This window comes from Xiphias gladius, chromosome 6, assembly GCF_016859285.1.
Source record: "Xiphias gladius isolate SHS-SW01 ecotype Sanya breed wild chromosome 6, ASM1685928v1, whole genome shotgun sequence".
Lineage (NCBI taxonomy): Eukaryota > Metazoa > Chordata > Actinopteri > Istiophoriformes > Xiphiidae > Xiphias > Xiphias gladius.
In genome coordinates, this window is record NC_053405.1 from 22,132,471 (window position 1) to 22,158,671 (window position 26,201).

The 26,201-nt window shown below is 44.5% G+C and overlaps 1 protein-coding gene across 2 annotated transcripts; it reads left to right on the plus strand.

Moving 5' to 3' along the window:
• Positions 1 to 1,253: 1,253 nt before the first annotated feature.
• On the plus strand, positions 1,254 to 26,003 carry prrc2c (proline-rich coiled-coil 2C). 2 transcript variants are annotated; one of them, XM_040128081.1, is made up of 34 exons: positions 1,254 to 1,634; positions 9,076 to 9,245; positions 9,447 to 9,621; positions 9,826 to 9,935; positions 10,259 to 10,384; positions 10,520 to 10,818; positions 10,936 to 11,015; positions 11,385 to 11,530; positions 11,648 to 11,735; positions 12,417 to 12,600; positions 12,703 to 13,396; positions 13,489 to 13,661; positions 14,126 to 14,387; positions 14,509 to 14,719; positions 14,841 to 17,273; positions 17,992 to 18,155; positions 18,286 to 18,440; positions 18,550 to 19,063; positions 19,190 to 19,275; positions 19,386 to 19,580; positions 19,671 to 19,928; positions 20,250 to 20,342; positions 20,496 to 20,597; positions 20,712 to 20,883; positions 21,086 to 21,307; positions 21,546 to 21,667; positions 21,755 to 21,909; positions 22,042 to 22,273; positions 22,396 to 22,506; positions 22,714 to 22,908; positions 23,017 to 23,117; positions 23,395 to 23,521; positions 23,652 to 23,894; positions 24,020 to 26,003. In XM_040128081.1, exons 2-34 carry the CDS (start codon positions 9,131 to 9,133, stop codon positions 24,284 to 24,286), a joined length of 8,610 nt encoding a protein of 2,869 aa, XP_039984015.1. In that variant the 5' UTR covers positions 1,254 to 1,634; positions 9,076 to 9,130; the 3' UTR covers positions 24,287 to 26,003. The 2 variants fall into 2 exon arrangements, with proteins under 2 accessions (XP_039984015.1, XP_039984016.1); XM_040128082.1 differs by having other exon boundaries at positions 11,394 to 11,530.
• The last annotated feature ends 198 nt before the right edge of the window (positions 26,004 to 26,201 follow it).

Sequence of the window (26,201 nt, forward strand, 5' to 3'; positions counted from 1 at the left end):
AATATAGGCAATTTTTGACCATTTTGACAAAGGTCAGACCTATTAATTCTGCCTCTAATATTTAAGATGAATCTTAAAATATAACTCAAACAACGATCGATAAATAGATATCCATAATAATATTTTTATAAATCAACAAAATCGCTAAGTGGATGTAGGATTTGATTTGGATTTAAAATAGACAGCTCGTGAACCACTGGTAGACCCCGGAACAAGAATTGTCCACGCGTGACTCGTTAGCATTCGGGTTGCCAGATTTTAGATACCTATGTGTGAATGTCATTCGAGTTATATCAAATATTATTTTTGAATATATATTGAGTTAATTCAACTGTGTTTGTGTGGTTCAACGCCTCAGTTATAATTGTGGATGAAACACTTAAATTTCTAGACCTATCAAATTATGCTTCATATCAAGTTTATGTGTCACTCAAAATTAGTCAAGAGCATACATCTGATTTTAACATGGCAACAACTGGCTTCATTCATTCATTACAACCTCGTTTAAATTAATTTAGACACACTCCCAGACCAGCACTTGTAATGTGTAGCAGACTTGCCAAATATTACTCCAGCCAACATCATAATATTTTAATAATATAATATAATATAAGTATTCATGCTTCAATTGATGTGTGCATTAAAGTGTATCCACTTGCAATCACAGCACAAAGTGATTGTGGCTTTATATACAGCTTAGTTACTGTTTTACTACTTAATATAGCTACTGTTAGTAGGCCTATTTAATAAAGAAAACACTGCTGTATATTAAATTACTGGCTATCAAAGGCATCAGTAAAGTTGAAGCAAACCTTAAAATGACTGAGACTTTTGCCTGTACAACTTTTCACTCAATATTGACAACTGGGTGTTTCAGTCCAGCTTTTTAGTCTTTTTGGATTGTAGTGCAGTTGCTGTGCAGACCCTGTAGAACAGTTACTCTGTTAGATCTAGAGAAAGATCTGTTCACATTCGTGAATAATTACACCCTCGGTCAGATCAAAAATCAATGTAACAAAATGTATACGTTAAAAAGAAAATATGATCTATATCTAATTTCAATGCTGTTAATGTCAAAGTAAGTGTGTTTGTCATTTGTAAAGAAAGCTGAATGTGAGTGGCTGCCCCTTCTCTGAAAGAGTGATGTTGATGGCAAAAAATGTGTGACTGAGCACCTGCACAGCGTGTTGGAGTCTTTGAGAGGGGGATATGAGAGCATAAATCTGGCAACAACAGTCTGCCATCTTTGATTGTGCGACAGGCCGCGGCGCGAGCGGGGCCTCACTCAACTAGAAAAACGGTCTGGCACGAGATAACGGGTGGGGAGCGACACTGAACCACGGGACGACCGCGTACCGGTTTCCCACACTGACGGCCGAACAGACGAGGACAGACCGGCAGCTTGAAACGGCACAGAAGACAAAAATCAGAAGCCGTGCATGTGGAGAGCGGTTTGTTGGCAGCCAACGAGCAAAGTAGCTAACCATCGTTAGCTGAACTGGGTTAGCAGGCTAGCCAGCTTTTGTAATCCGCCGGCCAGACACACTTTCGTCCACCACAAACCAGGCCGAAACTGGATTCCAAGTGAGACCACATAACCGCCGAAGGGACAAAGAAAGCACCGGCGGTGGCAGGTGGGTCTGCATGTCATGCAATTAAAAGATTTGAAGTTTTACCCAGTAGCTGATATGTTGGTGTTCACTCTACGCTAGCTGGTTAGCATGCTTTGACTACTGACGGGCTGAGAGGGGATGTGATGGCGACTAGTGAGAAACGAAACTATGCTAAACGATGCAAGCTGGCGGCCTGCTCTCTGAAGAGACTGTGTTTCATATTATATATCAAAATTAGTGTTGCGGACTAGATTATAACGTCGACGTTTTGAGTTTGACTTTGGTGCAGTCAACGTGTTATTTCAGCCCGGTTTGGCTGAGTTCCGGGCGGAGAGGGCCTCTAGTCTCTGCCGGTATGAGCCACCCAGCCCACCAGTAGTTTGATTCGTGGAGATGGATGGCCTGCAGACTCATCAATGGCAGTGATTTACAGAAACAATACACTACAACGCATCTCATTTAATTTTTTTGTTTTTAATTATTATTTTTAATTATTATTTTTTTTACCTGAATTGGACTAAATGTTCTAGCGATGTGTTAAATTTTATTAATGTTTTTCATCATGTTAAGTCATGTGGACAGGCTAGCACAGTGCTTTCCTTCTAAGTCATTTGCTTGCAGATCCAACAAATGTGGTCTTTAAAGGAGCACATTTTTGGTGTGTGACTGTGCCCCTTCAGGAATTTCGCAGAGTTTGGGTGTGAAAGACTCCAGTGATTCACAAACTGTGTTTGCAGATGTGGAAGCCAGCTGGGTGATTATCAATAGGCAACATGGTTTGGTTCATATATATGCATCGATGACTGCGAATAGGTCTACATCTGGCTAGTTTTAGGGAGGCCATTCACACATGTATTGATTGGAGTAGTACTTTATTGATTGACCAGTCAGAGACATGGGCAGATAAGAGATCTACACATGAAGGGGGAAGGTATCCTTTGGAAGGCAGTCTTTGAATTAAAGAAAAAAGAGATGCTAACAGTTTCTGTCTTATGATTCTCTTCACAATAAACTGACTTAAATGTGAATGGAAATCAAACTTTGCATTTTGTATACTGCATTGTTTAGTCTCCTTAAGTGTTCCCATGTGTGTATTTCAAACTGGCATTTTCAATAACAAATGTTTAAATTGAGCATTGAATCCAAGCACCTTTTGCATTCAATTAATGAAAACATAGCCCACCATCCAGTTTCTCGTGTGCTTAGTGAAATTACCATTAAATCCCAAAAGAGACCATCTCATTGGTATTGATGGCCTGGTGTTGGAGAACCACAATAATATTAAGTGGCTTCCAATACTCATCTTTTTTTCATGCTTTTTTTCATTTGGCTAAAACCAGTAAGCAGGGGTAGAGATGTTAGGAGCCCCCTGCACTGACACTGATCAAACTGAAGATTATTTGGCAGATGCTGAATGTGTGCTAATCAGTTCAAGTAGTGGATATGACATTATATAGTCTTTTTATGGGCCAGGTCATGTAGTCTAGTATCTGTGAGGAGTGACAACTTGGTTGATATATGTCCACAGTTCATCTGTTATACATATTTAAGGATTTTTAAAAGCCTTAGTCTAATTGTTGTAGTTTTGGCTACTACATCTAAAAGATGATTGACATAATATATTTACCACCGCCATTGTAGAGATTTTGGACTGGAGTTTTTCACTGGAGAAAGCATTACAATACAACCCAACAGGGACAATGAAATACATTCCTGTTCTTTCAGCACTCATCACTTAGGCCACCTACATGAACTCTCATTCTGTGACTTCACGGTTGTATTAGACAGTCAGTCCCATGATCCACTACAAACAAGAGTAGTGTACATGAACACTGTACAGGTAAGTTGTCTGAGTGGACCTCCAGTTTGAACCTGAAGTCAATCTACAATGCGAAAGAAAGTCATAATGTTCTATTGGAGTACTAACTTTTTGTGTTGAAATAACTGCTCTAATGCTTGTATTTCCCTTGGCCCTGTTTGACTCCTAAGTGTGTCGAAGCAACAATCTCTTCACTATTAGGGGGAAAAGGAATTGTATTGGCCACGTTATTTGACGGATTTGGGAAAAAATTTCCAGCCATTTTAATTTAGACAGCCCTGAGGGACAATCTTAACACATGTACAAATGCAGAAGCACACACAAATAAAACAGTTCTTGCCTGGAGGAGGAAGAAGACAATGTGGCACAAAAGGACATCAGAGCAGGGCTTAGGAAGGCTCACGTTGCTTTTGCTGGGCTCCAGCCTATCTGAAGTCAGAGCAGTACAGCCTAAGAACAAAGGTCCAACTGTACAACACTAATGTAAAACCAGTGCTGTTGTATGGCTCAGAATGCTGGTGAGTAACATCACATGACATGAAAAAGATCAATGCCTTCCACAATGGATGCCTCAGGAAAACCTGCAGCATCTTCTGGCCTGAGAAGATCTCTAATGAACCGCTATACAAGATGACCAAGTGCAACGGCGTGGTACTGGACTTTAAATGCAGCTGAATTTGATGGCTATGGCATGTCTTAAGAATGGCACAGAATCGAATCCCAAAGGTTGCACTAAGATGGACTCCGTTAGGGAAAAGGAAGCAAGGTCAGCCCAAATCAACTTGTCAGCAAACTGTGACAGCTGGGTTAAAGGAGATTGGATGCTATTGTGTACTTAAAGACAAACCTTGAATCTTTTTCTTGTAATCCGTTGATACAACCTTCCAAAGACTCTTCAGAAGTTTAGTCCAAGGCCCCTCCACTTAGTCCTCAGTGGATGCATGTTGACAGTTTACGAGATGGAGCTGCCACAGGAAGTGAGCAGGGACTGTATGCTGAGTTGACTCATCTGCAGGTAACTTTGCCCCATTGGGTTCTGCTGTGGTTTTATTAACACTGAACAGGTAACATAATTTATCGTCTATGCACAGAGGAAGTAGGACTGTTGTCATTTGGACTGGTTGGCCTCTTATCAGTTTTCCCTCTTCCTGTTTCTTCACTTTTTTTTCTTTTTTTTCAAATGCCTCCTCATTCATCCCATATCTCTGTCAGAATTTATGCGCACACACTATTTTGCGTACACTTGACTAAGTCCCTCCATCCAGCTTCTGTTCCATACACCTTAAGCTGACCTTTCATAAGAGGAGATTGCAGCCAATTCTCAAAGGGGCTTTCCCTGATAAATGTTTTTTTTCTAGCGTGGGGATTTGTAAAGGTTCAGTCTTGAAACCTCTACCCAGTTAGGGAGTTTTAAAACCCTCTGATTGGGATCAGTCATGTTTAATATAATCAGTGCGTCTACTGTGTGTAGGAGTCCCAGACAAACAAGATGCAAGTTCTACTGTGCCTGCAGATCTGTGATCAGTTGGCTCTGCCAAATTTAGAAGCTGGTGTACACGATGTAAACGACTCAACAAGCATGTGTTCAAGGGACTCTAAGTGCAAGTTTGTGATAGCACGTGGGTCAGTGGGGACTAGTACAAGTACTTTGTCAGAACCTGTTGTTTGTTGGAGTAGAAGGCTGAAGCAAGACAGGTGAAAACACTATGTGTTGTCACCACTTCAGTGTGTGCCAAGCTTTAGGATCTGGCATTGTTGTTTCTGGAAGAACCATTTCAGACAGCTGGAGAGTGTCTTCAGTTACTCAATTGTAGTAATGCATCAAAATGTAGTAATGCACCATTGCTCAGCCTTTAGTGATCAAATTTGAAGAAAATGCAGAGCGCATTTTCTTTCGCAGTGCTGTCTGTATAGGCTGCACTGATGCATTGCATATCCTTTACTTTTAGTAACCTTTACTTTTAATGGACACTATGGACACCTGCAGCAAATGCACAGAAATATTTTGACGCACAAGTGCTCACCAGTGTAAAGATGCACTAAGTTTTTTTTTTTTTTTTTTTCCTAACTGACGACGATGAAGTACCAAGTATTTGAAGTAGATAAGCAGCATATAAATTCAGGTTCTGACTTAATTCTGCATTCAGGGCCAGGTGTAATTTTTAAATAACTATTCCCTTACAATACCTAATTTAAAAAAATTAAAATATAACATAAAATGATCACATTTATAGTTCAAATCAGGCAGTACCTAATTTTGAAAATGTCTCTTTCCTCATGGCAGAAGGCTCATAATCCCACAAAGCATTATCTAAAGTATCAGTTGAACTGGACAAATACATTTTTGTCCTGTACAAGTAATAATGAGCTGTACTGGCTGGCATCACTACTGATACCAGAGTTAATATGAGCATACTCCTATTTAGGTTAAAGTGGGGGGGGGGAATTGCAACCTGGATCTCATGGTTTGAGCTACAATTTGACAGCATTTTACAAAATAACAACCTGATGTTTTTAAAAGAAAGGGCTTTTCTTTTAAGTGGATGTTACTTTGCAAGTTCTAAGGCCAAGATACAGATAGAGACTGAGCTCATCAGAGTCGTCAGCTTTCCCCAACACACACACACGCTCACACACCGTTCCACCACTGCTACGTTAATAATAAATGACCTCTGTGTGACTTAGGAAAGACACTGCAGCCCAAACATGCTGTGTCTCTGTCCTTGGTACGGCTCACTGTAATTCACTTTTCTTGCTACTCCTCGAGAGTATCCTAAATCATGCACAATTTCCCTTCCCTTAAGGACTCCCCTTCCCCCCCAACCGGTCAGTTGGTCTTGTTGCGTTCTTATTTCCGCTTTATTCTTAATAATTAAAAAAAAGAAAAAAAGTTAGTACCACATACAACATTGAAATTGGGGTTCTCTCGCTGGTAGGCATATACCCATTGATCCTGATCCAAACCCAGTCGTCGCATCACTTGATAACACACCACATATTAATTTAAACTGCTGGGTGTGGCATGCACCGCAGTTCACTCATGTTCCCGTGTTTTAACAAAGCTCAAAAGGACATTTTGGACAGCTGGTTTACGTGGAGCAAACAAGGGTTGGATGTGGCTCGGCCTTTATATAGCCAATACGGATCAATCCCGTTATTTATTTATTTACCCCCCCCCCCCCAAAAAAAAAAACAAACAAACAAACAAGCCGGAGTTAGACTTACGTTGAATTATGTGTGACCTTAATAATAATGTGACTGGGACCCCCCACACACACACACACACACAGATCCCATTTGCTCCGCAATAGAATTTTGCCACCAGTTGATAAGTGCAACTAATCAAATGACATTTATTTTGTACCATGTGACTGTGGTTGCTTACCTCCTTTTTATATAATTTACACCTGAATCAGTTTCAGGTGGCTTTAAAATCACCTTCTGGAAAGTTCATAGATGAACTTGCATTCTATCGTCATGTTTAACAACTTGCGTCCTGTCCAAACTCCTCGTTGTGGAATAGCGAAATGACATGCTGCTTCTGGTTTATCTTCCTAAAGTGCTCTTTTCCTTTCCTTCTTGGGGAAGCCTGGGTCCTTTTTTTTAAATTTGTAAAGCAAGATGTTGCAGATCTCTTACAAGTCTCTTGTGGCAATTGCAGTATTCTTTACTATCTGTTGGGGCCGCAGCATCGGAGTCAGTGACACCGACAAACTGAACAAACTGATCAGGAAGGCTGGCTCTGTGTTTGGGACTTCTCTGTAGCCGTTGGAGATGGTCGTAGAGAGGAGGATGCTGCAAAAGCTGTTGAACATCAGAGAACATCCCCTCCGTGACCTGTTGGTCAAACCACAGAGCACTTCAGTAAGACACATCTTCAGCTCTGCTGTGACGAACGTTACAGGAAGTCATTCCCGCCAACTGCCATCACTCTGTACAATGATTCTCCTCTGTGTTGAGAGAGGGGACTCCTGACAAAATAGTTTTTCCTTGTAACAGGACAGACGGCTCACTTCGACTTTGATCAGATTATGTATACATACACACAGTATAGTTATTGTCTATCTTTTTTCTATTTCTAACTTTATTTTTATACGCTTATCTTCTTGTATAGAATTTAGCCATTAATTTCATTGTATTTTATTTACTTACCTCATTGTTATTGTGTTCCATGTGAAATAACTGCTGCAACACTGATTTCACCTTGGGACTAATATAGTATTCCATCCATCCATCAATTAGTCAGACTCAGATGTAGTTATCACCAAGTGCAGTTAGTTGGTGAACATAAAAGAAGGTTAAGATATGTGCTATGCTGTAGTGTCCAGCTGCAAAAGCTCTGCAACTCTTGTGTTTAGGGTTAGTTTTGGCACCTGATTATGATTTAGTTTTTGTCTTAATCTTTTGATGAAAATGTGTATATTTTAGTGAGGTTTTGTTTTTTTTAATTTTTTTTTTAGTCTGTAATTTGTCTCATTTTGGCATTTTTATTTATGTTTTCTAAGCATTTTGAAGATATACAGCTGTCGTCATCTTTTATGTACAGTTATCATGGTTACGTGTTGTTCTCAACTATCGCGAGGTTAGTGGAAAAGGCCATGTTTACTTATTCACACCAGTGTGTGTCATTCAGCTCTGCAGTAATAAACAGACTGACTCTCCCCAGTAATTCCAGTTATGATTTCCAGACTCTGGCTTTTGGAACAGAACTGCGCTCTTTCTTTTCTGCTCAACTAGCATTAGTATTGGCAGTACCGCAGCAACCTGTACTGTTCACTGCAGAGCAGTGAATCATTCAGAAACTGGATTTGCTCATTTGTTCATCAACATACAGTTTTTTTAAATTTTCTGGAATTTAGCTTGAGAGAAGTTAAAAAGCATAGTGGTATTTCTTTAGCAAACTAGAGGACGAGATGACAGCTGGTGGACTGCCAACTCAAATCCTTGAACTTAACAACTCATTCCTTCCAGTAGCAACACTAAAGATAGCAGACCAAAAGCAACTTTAATGCTACAATTAATAGACTGCTCTTTCGAATGTTACATTAGCTTACCTTTTTATAATTGTTGATCTTCTGCCTGCATGTTTTTGTAGTTTGTACCCGCTTTTTGGTTGCTGCTTTTTGTCTAATTCTCAGTGGATTCGTAGATTTAGTCCATAAAGCTGTTTCTTCCGAGAACCAATAATGTCAGATAACATTACTGACAGCGACTAAGTTGCTGAATGGAAGATGCCTCTTACTAACGGTAGTGTAACAGGTCATGCAGCTAAATCAACATCTGAACCAGACATTTTGGACAGCAGAGCATACTGTTTTACTAATCAGGAGCTAGGCTACACTTAACCCCAATTTTTGTCTGTCATGCAGCATACACTCAAGTTACAGGCTACAGTGTGTGGATCCGCAGATACATGCAGGTCATTGAAGACTTTGCAATAAAATTGTTAAAGTTCATTTGTCCATTCATCTGTCTTTCACATTTTTATTTACTTAATGATTCACAAAATGTTAAAACATTTTGTCATAGTACTTGTTTTAAAAATATTACTTTTTATTTAGTTTAAAAAGGTTGTCAACTGATATTTTTCTTAATTTTCTTTGACAAAATTAACACTGTGTTCTCATTTTGGTGGCTCTATAGGAGGCTGGTTCTGGGGGCGAGGCCAAAGGACCAGACTCAATGAGTTTCCAGCGAAATGTCCGAGAAGTCAGGGCAGAGCACCAAGGCAAAGGATGGCAAAACAAAGTATGCAACCCTTAGCCTCTTCAATACCTACAAGGGTAAATCTCTGGAAACCCAGAAAACTGCAGGTAAGCAGTTCCCTGATAGTCTTGCATACTGTTTTATAAAATGGCTAATCAATGGACCGCGAGGTTGTATTTACAGTGTGAATAGCTTGATTTGTGTTTATTGAGCTGATTGAGGCAATGTAATATAACTGTAATATAGGATGATCAAGTTCTTGACACAACATACTTAAAAACCTTAAACTTGCTGTTTCTTAATCCCAGTGGCTGCCAGACATGGGCTCCAGAGTTTGGGCAAAGTTGCTGTTAGCCGGCGCATGCCCCCTCCAGCCAACCTGCCCAGCCTGAAGGCAGAGAACAAGGGAAACGACCCCAACGTCAATATTGTCCCCAAAGACGGCAGTGGATGGGCATCCCGATCTGAGGCGGGGGACGAGAGGTAGGTTGAATAATTTGTACACACGTGCATGTTTATGTGCTCATGTACTGAAACTAGGCACCGTTGTATTTGTTAAAGTTCTTCTCTAAATGAAGGTGTATGTTAAGCACTACACAGTAACGGAGTTAGATGAAGAGGACTCTGTCATCCACATTTCAAGTTGTGAGTGTTGTCAGAAATTCTGCTGTGTTTTATGTGCCAAAGGCAACAGGAGACACCCCCACCTCCAAACAAACCAGCAGTAATCCAGTCACAAGAGCTTTCTCTTGGGGGCAACCGCTCCTGGGCCAACAGCAAGCAGACACAACTAGACGGTAAATATCCTCTCCATTTGCTCCCTAAGCATTACACCTATTCATAAAATGCAAATTACCTATCTTGTAGTGCCATGGTCCTACTTGACATTTATGTAGGAGGTTTTAAACACTATTCAGTACATTTCCTTCTTGTGTCCAATCGGAAGCAAAATCCTCAACTGGTTTACAGCACTCAGCCGTTACATTCTTCCTGGAATGCAGACCCTCTGTGCTGTACACCAATCGAGGATTAGAACTTTAAATGCTGCTCTGTAAATCACTGAATTATATTCAATCTTGTGATTTCTGTGCATTCATAATAATGTGCCTGTATTTGGCAGGGGCTCCACGTGTGAGCAGCCATTTTCACCAGGAGTTTCCCAGCTTGCAGGCAGCTGGTGAGGTGGAGAAAGGGGATGGTCAAGAGGAGGAGCCTTATGGACCAGGCCCCAGCCTCAGACCTCAAAGTATGGCCACACTCATGCACATAAACATCATTCAGTGTTCACCAATTGCTTTCTGTTTGTCTGGTGTTCAGGAAACACAGGCTCCCTGACTGCAAGGCAAGTCACACAATATCTCTCTTTCCTCTGTCCTGTTAGATGTTGGCAGTTGGCGTGAGGGTGGAGGCAGGAATTTGAACACTGCACCCAGCCCCCCTGAGATGGATAACAGGGCTCCAGAGGAGGGTAGTACAAGCCTTGGTACCTCCACACCACCTGCGGAAGCTGATGAACCTGTCCGAAATGTAACCACTGACAGTCAGAAGGAGAAGAGGGATGGCAGGGAGAGGCTGCCCACCTCTGGCCCTCCTCAGCCTAAACTTAATGGGGGGCAGCAGCCCCCTGCCGGGGTGCCAACTCACTTTGACCCTGCTTTCAGGAGCATGATGCCACCCTATGTAAATCACATTTAGATATTCTGAGATAGAGCACGTGCTTATCAAAGTTACAGTATCTAGTTGTAGTATTTATCTCTTCTTTACCCTGTGTGACTATTGGTGTCTTTGTGTTTTTAGATGTTCCACGCCTATCCTCAAATGTCTTTTGGCCCTGGGCAAGGAAATTTCAGATACCCTGTACCACAAGATGGAGCAAAGTGAGTTCACATCCTAATGACTAAACTCTAGTTACTTAGTTGATGCAAAATTAAATTTACATTTTTGATTTGTAATTAATTGTATTGCACAAATACTTTACACTACATTAATTAATAATACAAGCTATTATACTAAGCTGTAGTTATAACAGTTGATGTTATGCAAAGAAATTAACCCATGTTTCCTAAACAACAGCATAAGATGTCATAAGATCACAGAAGCACATTGTTCATATCATCATAAAAGGAACTTTTTTTTTTTGGTCCAAGTGCACAATTTGGCAGATGCATGATAATACCTACATATTTTAGTACCTTGTATATTCATTAGGTTGCTTAATGAACCTCCCTCTCCTTTCTTCTTTGTTGGTTGCTAAGGGGTCCTCGTTCAGCACGACCCCAGCAGCCTCCCCCTCAGTCCTGGCTCCAGGACCCAGACAGACCCTCTATCATCAGCGCAACAGAACTGAAGGAGCTGGACAACTTGGACACTGATGCTGATGAGGGCTGGGCAGGTCAGTAGCTGTGCATTTACTATGAACGACAGTGTTAAAATAATCAGTCGCTAACCTGGGGAAAAGGGTAATCTCGCAGTAGCTCTAGAATTAAAACCTGTCCCTTCTGCAATCCAGGAGCTCAGATGGAGGTGGACTACACTGAGAAACTAAACTTCAGCGATGATGAGGAGAACCAAGCTGCTAAAGACAAAGGAGAAAACTGGTGAGTATTATGAGCTTAACTTTTCAACACTTACCCACGCTTTGTCCTGTATTCAAGTGCCAAGCAGTTGACACAAAGATTTTGAAATTATATATTTGCCAGTTTGGACAGGGTTCACAAATATCTTCAATCCCAGGAATAACTTATCAAACCCAATCGGTGTGTGTCCAGTGAGAGCATGCATTGTGATGAGGTTTAATGTGCAGCATGAGGTTGAAGTGTCTTAGGAGAGCTAGCTAACTGGGGTGATTGCCAGTTCGAAGAACCTGTGATGTTTTTTTGTTTTTACTTCGAGAACCAGTGTGTAGGATTTAGGGGGATCTATTGGCAGAAATGGAATATAAGACTCATAATTGTGTTTAATCATCTGACGCTAAGAAATGTTGTTTTCGTTAGCTTAGAATGAGCCCTTCATATCTACATAGGGAGCGGGTCCTCTTCCTCGGAGCCTGCAAATTTGCACCGCAATGTTTCTACAGTAGCCTATAACGGACAAACCAAACACTGGCTCTAGAGAGGGCCTTTTGCATTTTTATGTTACATGAAGGCCACTGTAGGTTCTCCTACAGGCTCGGAAAGGGAGGGGTGAAGGGTAATCAGTTGGTTGCAATCTGTAACCTGACTGCTAGATGACACTAAATCCTACACACTGGTCCTTTAACATGTTGATATTATTTTTAGGGAGTGGATGGGTAAAGTTGAACGTATAAGACCTCGGCCATCAGATAGCCAGGAGGGCTGGAAGGAGGGATCTGAGGACCGTGGGGCCAGCAAAACCTCATGGGCCGACAATGTAGATCCAAGAGCACCATCACCTGGCAGTATGGGGCAGTACAGTAAATCAGCTGCTCCACAGGACTACCAGGTAAAGCTGCGTATCCATTTCATAAGCTTTCCATTATGTGTGCACTAATTATTGAAACGGCAAGGTGATCAGTCTGTATTTGTACTAATTTCTGTTTTCCAGGGTGGCAGTCGTTCTGTTGGTGGTGCAGCTCCACGTGGGAGCAAGCCAGGGGCTACAGCAGCACCTGGTGCTGATGAGGACTCTGAGGCCTGGAGACAGAAGCGTAAGAAGCCTTCAGAAGTTTCTGAAGCTGTAGAACGAGCGAGACGGAGGAGAGAGGAAGAGGAACGGCGGATGGAAGAACAGCGGCTCGCAGCTTGTGCTGAAAAACTTAAACGTCTCAATGAAAAACACCGTCAGGCAACTGAGGGCAAATCCTCCCCTGCTCAGACCACCAATGATGAGGCAGGAGCTGCCCATGAGGAAGCCCCTTTATCAGCTCCTTCTCCTGTATCCAGTCCTGTACCTTCAGCCTCAGTTCCACAATCACAGGCCCCAATCATACAAGCGTCTCTACCGGAGAGGGTGGAGCGAGACAGGGAGAGGGTGGAGAGGGTGGAGCGAGACAGGGAGAGGGTGGAGAGGGTGGAGAGGGTGGAGCGAGACAGGGAGAGAGTCGAACCAAGTGAAGAGGAGGAGGGTCACGTGCCTCGTCAGCCCAGCCCGCCAATCCAGAGACCTGTGGCCATAGCACCAGAGCCTAAGAGCGAGGGAGAGGGCTCTCTGGCTGAGGTCGGCCCTTTAATTGAAGAGAACCAAGTTGACAGGACAACAGTGCCTATCCGAGACTATTTCAACATAGAGGACAACAGAGGTGAGCCAGCTCAGCCTTTTCTCAGAGTTGCTTGTAAATGATCTGACATTTTTTCAGTCATAGCCAATACTGTTAGTTTTGTTTTCCTGCAGTGGATGAGCCCCTCCTGTCTCTGCCTCACATGGACACACCAAGTGGCGAGGAAGTCCCCGTGGCACCCCCACAGCTGGAAGGAGAAGCAGCAGCTGCTATGCGTCCCTCTCTCACCTCAGGCTATTCCAAACAGTTTCAAAAGTCTTTGCCACCTCGTTTCCTTAGACAGCAGGTGAGGGTGTCCACATCTTACATCTTGAGTTACTACTAGTCATTTGGCTATTTTCCTAGCTGTGAACCAAAAGGGGACTTGATGATGAATATTAGTTTGATCTTACATTTACTTAAAAGTTATCAGACTGTAAGAAAAGAACATTTAAGGTTAATTAGACCCTTTCCATAGTGAATGTGTTGATTAGTCATATCCGGAGAAGTGCAGGTGCAGCTAATAGCATTAGTGTACTGCGAGCAGTATTTTCAATACTCTGCAGTTTTACAAACACTTGACACAGGTGATGTCACATGTTGGTTTGGAACAAATGGTGTTCATAGGTGGCCATTTTTAGTGCATTGTGCTGTCAGAACAGGCAGATATGAAACTTAGCCATGAATACTTACAATGTAGTATATACCATTTAAAACAAGTTAGCTTTGTTGAGGTTATATTTTCTTTACTATTCCTCTTTGGTCTTGTAGGAGCAGATGAAGCAGCAACAATGGCAGCAGCAGCAACAGCAGAGTGGGGGATCCGTGTCTCCATCAGGTGGTGGTGGGGGTCCAGCTACCCAACAACAGCAGCAGCAGCAACACCGCTCCATGTATCAACCCATGGGCCCCCACCACCAGCACCTGGCTTCCATGGGGTTTGACCCCCGCTGGCTAATGATGCAGTCCTACATGGACCCCCGCATGATGTCAGGACGTCCTCCTATTGACATGCCTACTAACATTCACCCTGGTAGGGAGATATGTAGAATAGAAAAGGAGAATGTATGAGTATGTTGGTTTGTGATTAGTGTACTGAGAGCTGACAAATGTGCCAGACAACGTGTATAAAGTCACTCTCTTGTGCTCTTCAGGGAGGATGCCTCCTAAGCAGATTGTGCGCAGAGAGCCTGGTGACAACTCTAGCTCCAGCTCTGACTCCTTTGACCACTTGACCCGACCAATTCGTGACCATGGCCTACCCTCAGACTCACGGATGGTATGGGGATCCGACCCATACCCACAGTCAGAGCCTCTACCTTCTGTAACTCCTCCAAAAGGACGGGATGATAACAAAGAGCCGAGGTAAAAAAAAAAGAAAGAAGAAAAAAAAAAAGGGTGGGGGGGTGGGGGGGAACGGACAGATCAACACAAGAGAAAGCCTTTATTTTCTGTACACAACGCATTAACAATTGTTTCTTTACAGGATGGACTCTAGTTTGGATCTGGACAGGGGTCTCCCAGCTATGTACCCCCAGGATCACACTGCATTAGACTCTCGTAAGAGTAACTTCTTCCGGGACCCCACAGAGTCCTTGTCAGCATTTACCCAAGGCCCAGAGGATACGTCTGGGCCTCTAGACAGGGTTCCCGTAGGCCCAGCCTTTGACCATGAGGAGCCAGGCCTACCGAGTGGAGAAGAAGTAGAGGCTCTTGGTCAAGCTATGCTCCAAAGGAGTGTCTCCCAGGGCTCCAGCCACTCCCTCAAGCTTGATGAGCCCAGGTTTGATGGGTTACCCCTGGGAACAAAATCACTAGATCTACAGGAAGCAGGGGAGAGGGCTGATGATAAGCCCCAGAATGAAAGCTACTCTCAGGCTACAGTGGCCAGCAACAGAGCTACACCTCCTGCTGATGGATTACACAAACAAGAGAAGCTGCCTCTGCCAGCCCCTAGCAAGCAAAAAGCTGAGCTGCGCTGGGGTGGGAGATCAGGGGCCGGACGTAGAGAAGGACCAGGGGGAGAGAGACCCGTCCGCAGGTCTGGGCCAATAAAGAAGCCTGTCCTAAGGGACATGAAAGAAGAGAGAGAGCAAAGAGAAGAGAGAGAGAGGCGTCACGAGAGAGCGGAAAGAGGAGACCGGTCCAAAAAGGATCCGTCAACCAAAGCTCCTTCTGCAGCTGCTGCTGTGTCTGAGGGTTCCAGAGCTCAGGGTGAAGGGAAGAGAGAATGTACAGAGCTCGAGGAAACACCAACTGGCCATCAGAGAGCCAGAGACTCTCAGCCTTCGTCTGGGGCTCCCACTTCTTCCTCTCAGGAGGAGAGAGCAGAAAAACCGCCCAGCAATGACAAACATCCAGAACCCAAACTGCCCTCCAGGAAAGAGCCCAATCTTCCTCCGCGTGCCTACCGACGTGAGGAGAGAGAGCGGGAACGTGACAGGGATAAGGAAATGGACAAGGACAGAGAGAGAGAGTGGCCTGCTGACTCAAGTTTCAAAGGCCGTGGTCGAGGGGAATATTACTCCAGAGGACGGAGCTACCGGGGGACGTACAGTGGCCGAGGAAGGGGGAGTCGTGGCAGAAGTCGAGCAGAGTACCCTTACCGAGAGCCTCGATCACGCTCTGATTTACCTTCTGCTGGAGGTGCTGCTGCCTTTCGCAATAGAGAGGAAAGTGAAACACGCAGCGAGAGCTCAGACTTTGAGGTTATACCAAAACGCAGACGACGACGGGGTTCAGATACAGATTCTGAAAGTGAAGGTGGGAGGGAGTCTGCCAGTGATACTGGACCCTCTGACCGTGAACCTAGCACCAAACCTAGTCGTCCACTAAGACGAGAACTACCTGGGGAGGGCCGGTCTGGGCCCCACAAGCCAGGCTTTGGACCTCCTCACATGGGGGAAAAAGTTGGATCCAGGGGGGAAGATGAAAGCAGGCCCAAGCCAGGTTTCCTTCCTAAAGGAGAGCCTTCTCGGCGAGGAAGAGGTGGATTATATAGTAGAAGAGGTGGAGCAAGGGAACGTGGTGGCCCTCGCTCAGCCCCTCTTAGACGGCCAGCAGCCAGAGAGTCCTCCTCTCAGTGGCCCTCTAAACCCATGGAGACATTCAGACCTGAGGATGCAGAATCAACACCAAGATATGACAATCCTCCTGCTGACCGACGGCCCCTTAAGTCTGAGGGCAAGAAATTTGGGGATGGGGCTCCTCAGAGTAGCAGAGAGAGGCCTCGTAGATCCCGACCAGCACGGCCCCCCAGGCAAGATAAACCCCCCCGATTCAGGCGCTTGAAGGAGCGTGAGGCTGCAGTGTTAGCTAGTGGAGAAACAGTCCCAATTCCCCATGTCCCTTTACCCCCAGTGCCTGCTGCTGCTCCTAGGTCTGCCCCAATCTCCCTCTCCCCAACCCTGTCTAGAGCTCCAGGAACCCCTGTTACTGTGCCTGCGGAAGTGGCAGCCACGATGCCTGCACCTGACCTGCCCGCTCCTATAGAAGCACCCTTGCCTGAGACCAGCAGCCCCACCATCACTGCAGTCGGTACCAAGTCCCCTGACTTGTCCAACCAGAATTCTTCAGATCAAGCCAATGAGGAATGGGAAACTGCCTCTGAGAGCAGCGACTTCAATGAGAGGAGAGAGCGAGAAGAGAGGAAAGGAGCACTGGAGGCCGCTAATGAAGCAGCCGCTGCCTCTGCTGCAGCACCTGCACCCACCCAGGGCTCTTTGACCCCCAATAAAAGCCCTCCAGATGGAGGGTTGACTCCAAAACGTGAAGGAGCTCCTGCAGCCAAGAGGAGTTTCTCAAGTCAGAGGCCTACAGAGAGACAGAATCGTAGAGGCAACAGTGGAGCCAAACCAGGCCGGAGCTACACAGGGGGCAAGGGGGAAAGGAGGGGAGGGGCCAAAGCTGGCCGCAAAGGGTGAGTTTGAAACAATCAGGCTTTTGTCTGTTGTTAGGCATTTACTTTGTCTGCTTACATTAACACTTGCACAATGAAGTTGACACAATGAACAGTGTGCAGTAGAATAACACAGCAGGTTTATTCACACAAAATAAACCTTTTGTGTACATTCAGTTCAATCGGAAAGTGGTCTCAGACTTTTGGACCCCACTGCACTAATCATTAATTAGTATTCTGCCTAATCAGTGATTGCACTGAATAACACTAGAGCACAACCAGCATATCTCATTAAGCTGTTAGTGTTGCCTGTTCAAATTGGCAAGGTTGTTAAAGGACTCTCCACTTGGATGGATTAGTGTCCTCAAGTGTGTTGTAATTGGTCATCAATTATTGCATAACTGTTGTGGTATTTTTAGATTCTGTACCTGAAAAGAGTGGAAAACATTTACACTCTTTATCTAGTACATCAACACACTTGCTGTCTAGTAGCTTCTTTGTTATCTACCAGAGGATGTTGCAAACATTGAGACATAGTGTTTTGTTTGCAAATTAGAGGTTTATTTGCACAAATCCCATGTGATATGGTATTACATATATTATATTATTATTATATTATACATGTAAAATATCTTGGTGTCTCAGGCCAGATTTACCACCAACACTAAGATGTGTCAAATAGTCTCTTGATGGGTCTCAGTTTTTCTTTCTGTCTCCAACATATCACTCAATTGAACAGCCCTGCAGCCCATCAGAACTCGGAGGCCTCAGCACCAATAGCTGGAGGAGCAGCCCAAAGACCTGCAAAAGAGCAGCCTGCCCGTCGCAAAGATGAAACCAAACAGGCTGCCAAGAAACCCAAGGAGAATGCTCTTTCTCAGTTTGATCTCAACAATTATGCCAGTAAGTAAATAAATCTTAAACACTGACAAATGTCTTACTCATAAGCCAGGAACGTACAACTGGCTCCAGCTTCTTATTGCCTGAAAACTGAATGTAAAAGTTTTGATTCCTTTTTGTGCCGTTGTTCTAGGTGTTGTGATTATTGATGACCACCCAGAGGTCACCACCACAGAGGACCCACAGTCCAGCACCAATGATGACGGCTTCACAGAGGTGGTCTCCCGCAAGCAACAAAAACGCCTGCAGGATGAGGAGAAACGGAAAAAGGAAGAGCAGACTACTCAGGTAGGAGAAGGGAGTTAAAATATGTGTGGTTAAACAGCAATCGATTACTTTAATGCGAAGCAGCCATACACCCTAGATTATAGTATTAATATTGATACCACTCCTACAGAACTGGGGTAAAAAGGGCTCTGGTGAGAAGAGCAGAGGGGGAGGAGGAAAGCTACCGCCAAGATTCGCTAAAAAACAGTCATCGCAGCAACAGCAACAACAGCAGCAGCAACAGCAGCAGCAGCAGCAGCAACAGCAACAGCAGCAGCAACAACAACAACAGCAGCAACAACAACAGCAGCAACAACAGCAGCAGCAGCAACAGCAGCAGCAACAACAACAACAACAACAACAGGCCTCACAGCCTCAGCCAGTTGTAGCCTCCACCCCCCAGGCCCAACAGCAGCCCACCATTTCTGCCTCCCAGCATGCTCACCTTGCACCCTCCCAGCCTGTTGCGTCCCCTCAAACTTTGGAAGGAACAGTGGCTCCTCTGCCCTCGATTCCCCCTGCTACTGTGGACTTCACCTCAAAAAATCTACCCCCCCAACCTACGCAGACGCACAGCACTCTGGGTACAGAACTGTGGGAGAACAAGGTAGCAGGCTCCACTGTCCTTCCTGATGTGAAGAAACGTGAGTGGATAAGTATATGTTGATGACTTTAATGTATTCAGCAAAAATTGTATAATTTCCTTAATCCTGTGATGCAGGAGTGAATTTATCAGCAAGCTCTCTAAAAATCTAATCTGTATTTTCCAGTTGGTCCAATCAGCCCTCCCCAGCCACCTTCTGTGAGTGCCTGGAACAAACCCCTTACCTCCTTTACTGGCACGGTCTCCTCCGAGGTACATTTAATGATTGTTCAATGGTGGGCATTTCTGTGTTGTTTGTGACTGTATGATCCACTTGCTCAATGACAAACCATGAAAATTATGTTTTGTAATTTTCATTTTAGGGTGTGAAGCCTGGAGCAGAGGGCAGTGTAGAATTGGCAATAGACAGTATTCAGTTTGGAGCACCATCATCTGCAGGCAGCACAGACAGCGATGGAGTTCCAGCTTTGCTAGAAACTGGCTCTGAAAACAAACTGCCTGCTCCCAAAGAACAGAGACAGAAACCACCTCGAGCTGGCCCAATCAAAACACAGAAGGTAACTGCACTGTGGAGAAGAGACACAGTTTTCTGCTGCTGAACAATACTCACTCAAAATTCTAAATGTTTAATCTCTTCTCCTCCCCAGCTTCCTGAAATGGAACCAGTGGAAACCAAGGAATACAAGCCTGGTCCCATTGGTAAAGAGCGTTCTCTAAAGAACCGCAAGGCCAAAGACTCACGTGGAGGAGAAGGCGAGGGTATGGAGGGAGGAGTACCTGGAGGAGGTGTTAGCAGAGCCACAGACTCCAGTCCTCCCACCAGTGACACCACAGTACCAGAGCTAGGAGGAGACATCGAGGGCATGATCACGGTGCCCTCAGCAGAGTACAACAGTAACTCAAAGGTATATAACCCTCACGTAACCTCACAGCCAGAATGCATGTTTTTAACCATACGTTGATGATGGTTGGAGTGAACCAAGCCATCATTGTACCTCTAGACTGTTATTACACATAGCACTGAGCCCTCAGCCCTGAACAGTGCTAAAATGAATCATGATCATGTGTATCAAATTCATAATTTCATGAAATCATCATGTCTTTATCCTTTATTTTTGAGTATAACTGTTCACAGCAAACACTTAAAAAAAACAATAAAAAGTAGTATTACTGCAGTATAATATGTTAGTGTGTGTATATTCTAAATTTATGTCTTGCCATCTCAGGAGTCCGTCACTGACTACACCACTCCCTCCTCCTCACTGGCTGACAGTGTTCCTACAGGAGGGAACAAAATCGAAGAGAGTTTGGTGGCCAATGTGAGTACACATCCTTACACTGATGCAAAACCTTGTACAGCTTTTTGATTTGAAGAGATCAGTCATCTGTGCCACTGAGTTGTTTGTAAATAATAAAAATGTTTTAATCCTAATCACTTGACATTATTTAAACTGCTTTGTGAATTGTCTCAGGTGGCACTACCCCACTCATTGCCCCTTCCTCGACGAGAGACCCTGCAGCAGAGCTCCAGCCTCAGCACAGTCTCCCCTGCTACTGTTGACCTAACATTAAAGGTACGCACATTGTACAACACACCAGAAACATTACTTACTCTAACAACAACTGTTACCTCCAAAGTTTCAGCAAATCATTACCTAAGCACTGGTGTGTTTCTGTCTCCTGTTCAGATGGAATCGGCTCGTAAAGCATGGGAAAACTCCCCAAGTCTGGAGAAGAATTCTCCGGTCACCTCCTCTTCTTCCCCCATCACCTCCTGTGCATCCTCGTACTCTTCCTTCTCCTCAGCCTCCATGCCACAGATCCCTGTGGCGTCTGTGACCCCCAGTACCTCACTGTCAGGTAACATAATTTCCAGTTATATCTAGCTTATATCTCCCAACATATTGTCTGTTGACACTGCGTTTACTTCCACACTGCTGACATTCCACATTAAACTTGCTTGTTTGTTTGTTTATTTCGGGATTTCCTGTTGTGCGTCAGTAGTATCCAGGCATCCATCACGATTCCTTGTCTTAACAATGTGTTTATCTTCAACATGCAGGTTCTGGTACCTATACAACATCATCCCTCAGCACCAAGACCACCACGGCCTCTGACCCCCCAAACATCTGTAAGGTGAAGCCCCAGCAACTGCAAGGTGGAAGTCTTTCCTCCTCCAGCAGTAGCAGTAGTAGTAGCAGCTTCTCTCAGCTGGGCTGTGTGCCTCCCCTCCTGCCCCAGCAGCAGCAGACCCCACAGGTGTACGTCTCCCAGTCTGCAGCAGGTGAGAAAAGTGTGGCGCTGACCTGTGATTTCGTTACCTTACACATGTTGTCTGCATTTAAAAATCTGATGTTAAGTGGAACTCGATTGTTCTTAACAACATTAATCCCTCTGTTTTTTAAATATTAGATTAGAGCACCAATTTCCCTTCTTGCTTAGCCCTAATAGTTCAGTTTTATATTTGAAGAACTGTGCAGGTCTTTTACTAATCACTAATATTAAATCCCTTGTATGTCCAGGTTCTGCAGCTCAGATTCCAGCATTCTACATGGACACTAGCCACCTCTTCAGCACCCCCCATCCTCGCTTGGCTCCTCCTTCCCTGGCGCAGCAGCAAGGCTTCCAGCCTGGACTCTCACAGGTGGGATTTTCTGCTTGAGAAACACACTGCAGGAATGTTTTAATGTTGGAGATAAAAACCAACTGTCTGTGTTTGTCCACCTTATAGCCGACGGCAGTACAGCAGATTCCCATCCCTATCTACGCTCCACTACAAGGTCAGCCTCAGCACCAACACACGCACCAGCCCCAGCTAGGACTCAGCACCGGTCCTCCAGTCTCCCAGCCACAGGATCTGTTCAGCTCCTCACTGCAGCCTTACAGGTTACACGAGCCGCCACAGGCATTGAGTTCTCTTCTCCAAACCACATCAGAAACATGCATAAGTGCCAGTATCTCCATTTTTGAGGCACCATTGTGCCTCTCATCTGATCCTGTTGATGTGTCCTCCCTCAGGTCTCAGCAGGCGTTCATGCAGAGCAGCCTCTCGCAGCCCTCCATGATGCTGTCAGGACCGTCCCTGCACAGCTATCCCGGTGTGCAGGCACCTGATCTGGGCAAGCCTCAGTCCAACCTGGCCTATCAGCAGCCCTCATCCACCCAGCACATTCCCATACTGTTTGAGCCGCAGCTGAACCAAGCCTCAGGCATGGGAGCCTCCCAGCTCATTGACACACACCTGCTCCAGGTAACCAGGCTGCTCACACTCTACATTACAATATTGACTGGTATTTTGTCAAACTGATATCTGTATTTTATTCATTTTCTTTATGTATGTTTTCCGTATAACGTTTGTTTTTTTTGGTTCAGGCTCGACAGGGGATGAATCAGCATTCAAACATGTACTCGGGGCAGGTACAACAACATGGCCAGAGTAGCTACTACAGCAACACTCAGTCGCCCAGTTCAGCAATGCAACAGGTAACCTACATGCAAATATAATAGACATTTAATGTATTTAAACCTCTTAAATAGCTTATGTTGTTTTACCAATCATCAAACTCCATTTGTTTAATTTCTACTGTTGTGAAACAGAAAAGCAGCACAATTTTCTCTTGACTGATGGATTGGTGAATCATTTGATTATTTCTCAGTATGTAACACTTGTGTGTCTTAATTTCTCTCAAGGTGACAGTCCCTCTGCCTGGTTCCCAGTTGTCCCTGCCAAACTTTGGCTCGGGTGGAGGCCAGCCCCTCCTGGCGCTGCCCCCCACGCCGCCTCAGGCCCAGCCCCCCAGCATCAGTCGACAGCCCCCAGTCTCTCAGCCATACCGAGGCATCATGGGCCCCAACCACAACATGATGCAGCCACCCACCAGCAAGGTACAGTAGTGTGTGCATGTGTGAAACTGTGTAAATAAACTGGCTGGTTTAGATTTTTTTTTTTTTTTTTTTTAAGTGTAGTTTTTTTTTGTTTTTGACACATTGCAGATGGACATGGATCTGAAACTCTTTGGCAGCGGGATGGATGTGAAGCCTGGAACCCCTCCTGTCAACGCCAGGAGCACTACACCCACCTCCAGTCCTTACAGGTAAAACCCAAAACCCCGTCCTCTTTGTCACTTGTTTCCACACACAGACACACCAAGCATGACTTATTAAAAATGTAAATATATATATGTGTGTATACAAGCAGCTCTACAACTTGAAGTGGCTGGTATTTGCAAGGCAATGCTGCTTCTCGTCTTTTATTTATATGATGCTTGTTGCTGCACAGATCAAAGTCAACTACGGGTAACATATTATTATTTGTCATTTTAATGCACCTTATCCCCATGATTTTAATGTTTGCCCCTCTTCTGCCTGCAGAGCCAGCTCCACCTCTCCTAGTAGCCAGTCCAGTAAGATGAACAGCATGCTCTACCAGAAGCAGTTTCAGCCCAGCTCTGCCGGCATGAGAATGACACAGCACTTCCCTGGCCAGTTCAACCCCCAGGTATAATAATAATAATAATAATAATCACAAAACTGGTATTTGGATTGTGTTTATATAATGGAATGTTTATTAACATGAATTGCAACTGTCGATGATCCATTAATATTCTTTTTGTTCCTCTTCCTTTCAGATGCTGTCTCAGCCCAACATCGTTTCTCCTCTGGTTCGACCTAATCACGCTAACTCATTTGCTGGAGGTGTCCAGCGCTCTCCCATGGGCCCTCCAATGTCACCCAATGTGGGTGGTGGTCTAATGCCTCATCCCAGACCCCAGCATCCACAGCACAGCCAGCACCCTCCCCGAGGCCCCTCTGGTCCGCCCATTGTGCCCAGAGGCACACAGGCGGCTCTGAAGGCTGAACAGGACCTAAAGGTCTGGTGCCATATTCCTGTATCTGTTGAATATGTATCTGTTTGTTACTCTGGCCAGTTTGATCGTGATCCTTCAATGATGGGCGAGTTGACTCATTTTAAATTTTTTCCTCCATCCCCCTCTAGGCAAAGCAGCGGGCTGAGGTGCTCCAGTCCACTCACAAGTTCTTCTCAGAGCAGCAGCAGCAGCAACAGCAGCAACTCAAGGCCCCGCAAGTCAGCAAAACATCTCGGCTCGATCAAGGAGGAAAACCCCCCCTCGACACCTCAGCCCCGAATCACCAGGTGGGAGGTGATCGCCCAGATTCTGACAAACCTCCCATCTCCACGGCCAAGCCCATACGGACTGGCCCCATAAAACCGCAGGCCATCAAACCAGAAGAGGGCAAGTAAAGAGCTGCAGACCCTCTCCATATGACAATACGACTGGATGGAAAAGAGGAAGAGAGAGAATCTAGCCCCATTCACTCAGTCACCACCTCATACCAGCCCTGGGGGATGGTGTGGGGGAGGAGGATGAGTTGGGTAGAGATCGAAATGGTAGTGGTTACTGAGAGTAGGCACTGTCCTGCGTATATATAATCCTCTTCCTCTTCTTTCAACCCCTGTCTTGTCCCACTGTAGGTGGGGGCGTTTGAGTTGGATTCTTCCATCATATTTAGATGCCGATGAAATGGCTGCACAAGTTGTTCCATAGAAATCTACTGTGACGGTAGATAAGAGGAGAGTTGGAGAGAGAAAATTTGAAATGAGATTTGCTGCTGAGTTTGCCATTTTTTATAGCTCTTTATTTCTGTTCCATTTTTATTTTAATTTGTTTCCCAAATAAGATCACGCATATTATAGGAGAAACCTGTTTTGTTAACAAAAGAATGAATCACATTTTTTTTTTTTTTTTCTTTTTTTGTAGTCCAAACAATCTTAAGTGTATGTAGTGAAGCACAGTTTTTCTTGCCCAATCTCCCATCATAACTAATCCAGAGATTTGTGCATGCCCATGCACACGCTCCCTCAACGGTTTCATCCACGGTTACCACACGGAGATGTGAAATCAGAAATTTTGTCATTTTGTTTTTGTTTTACCAGAATGGAAATGTGAAAATTGCAGCATTTGATTGACTTTAACGATTGATTTTATTGATTAGTCTGCCTGTGAGCCTTTGCTCCTGCCTTCTGCTCTCATCTCCTTGCCTGAGAATAACTGATGTGTTGGGGTGTTTGTGTCGGGTGTCTGTCCGTGGTATAAACAGGAGAAAGCTTGTAGCTGGACTCTCCTGTGTACTTAGCCAAAGGTTAAAGCAGGGCAGAGATGATGTCACAGCCTTTTAGAATTGCTGTTGCCGTGGCAGCAGAGTTTTGAGTGAACTTGCAGGATTACATGGATGATGTATGATCACTACTTACAGCTGTTCCAGTATAGGGGCTACTGTCACACACCCTTTCACTGTTTTCACAACCATCCTTGCTGTCACACAAACACACACATACACACTTCACTGTAAAGCACCCAGACCTGCTGCTATTGACTGATTTCAGTGCCCTTAGCTAGAATATAGCAGGATAGGGCTATTTAGAGGAATAGAAACGGTGAAGTTGATTGTTAAAACATTAGAAAACTTTTGAGTGTGTGTATGTCAACCCCCACAACAAGGGGGGAGAAGAACAGGACAGAGCACAAGGAAAAGGATAAAATGAGAAGCCTCAAGTTCTGAAGCGTTTAGGCAGAAGGACACCTATTGTTTTGTTGTCTTTACTGATGAGAGCAATCAGTGCTGTTTTGTCTCTGCCTCACCTCCGCTGGCTGTCCCACCCACAATGCTCTCATCTCGGGGATGGGGTGACAAGGGTCCTTCAGAAATGTACAGTAGTATGCACCCTGAGATGGGGAGAGTGTCCTCGTCACCTCTACCCTAGCTGGGGGAAGAGTCCTTGCTTTGGAGGATGGATGAGGGAGGGTGGGTAATGATTTTTTTTTTCTTTTTTTTGTTCTTTTTCTTTTTGTTGTACTTGTACAGGGGTTTCATCGCTGTATTAAAAGATGTAAGGTCTTATTTACATTCTCTTGGTTTGGTTACAGAAACTAATAAAAATAATATACTGTTGAGATGTTTTTCAGTGATGCCTGGTTTTTACTCGAAGCAATTTTCAAAAAGTATGCTGAAGCTTTTATGTCACTCTACAGGGGAGCCAAAGTTAGCATTCCCACAATAACTACAACACATACCAACTTAAATTAGCATTTCTGAGTGCTTTAATGAAAATCAATTTTCCTCTAGTGATGCAATACCTGGGTACCACATTCAGATGA

What these genes read in the sequence shown, in the direction of transcription:
- prrc2c (XM_040128081.1), top strand. Translation starts at nt 9,131, where the DNA reads ATGTCCGAGAAGTCAGGGCAGAGCACCAAGGCAAAGGATGGCAAAACA. An exon ending in CCTTCCTGATGTGAAGAAAC is followed by an intron (nt 19,064 to 19,189) that starts GTGAGTGGATAA and finishes TGTATTTTCCAG; the next exon opens with TTGGTCCAATCAGCCCTCCC. An exon ending in AAGAGAGTTTGGTGGCCAAT is followed by an intron (nt 20,343 to 20,495) that starts GTGAGTACACAT and finishes GAATTGTCTCAG; the next exon opens with GTGGCACTACCCCACTCATT.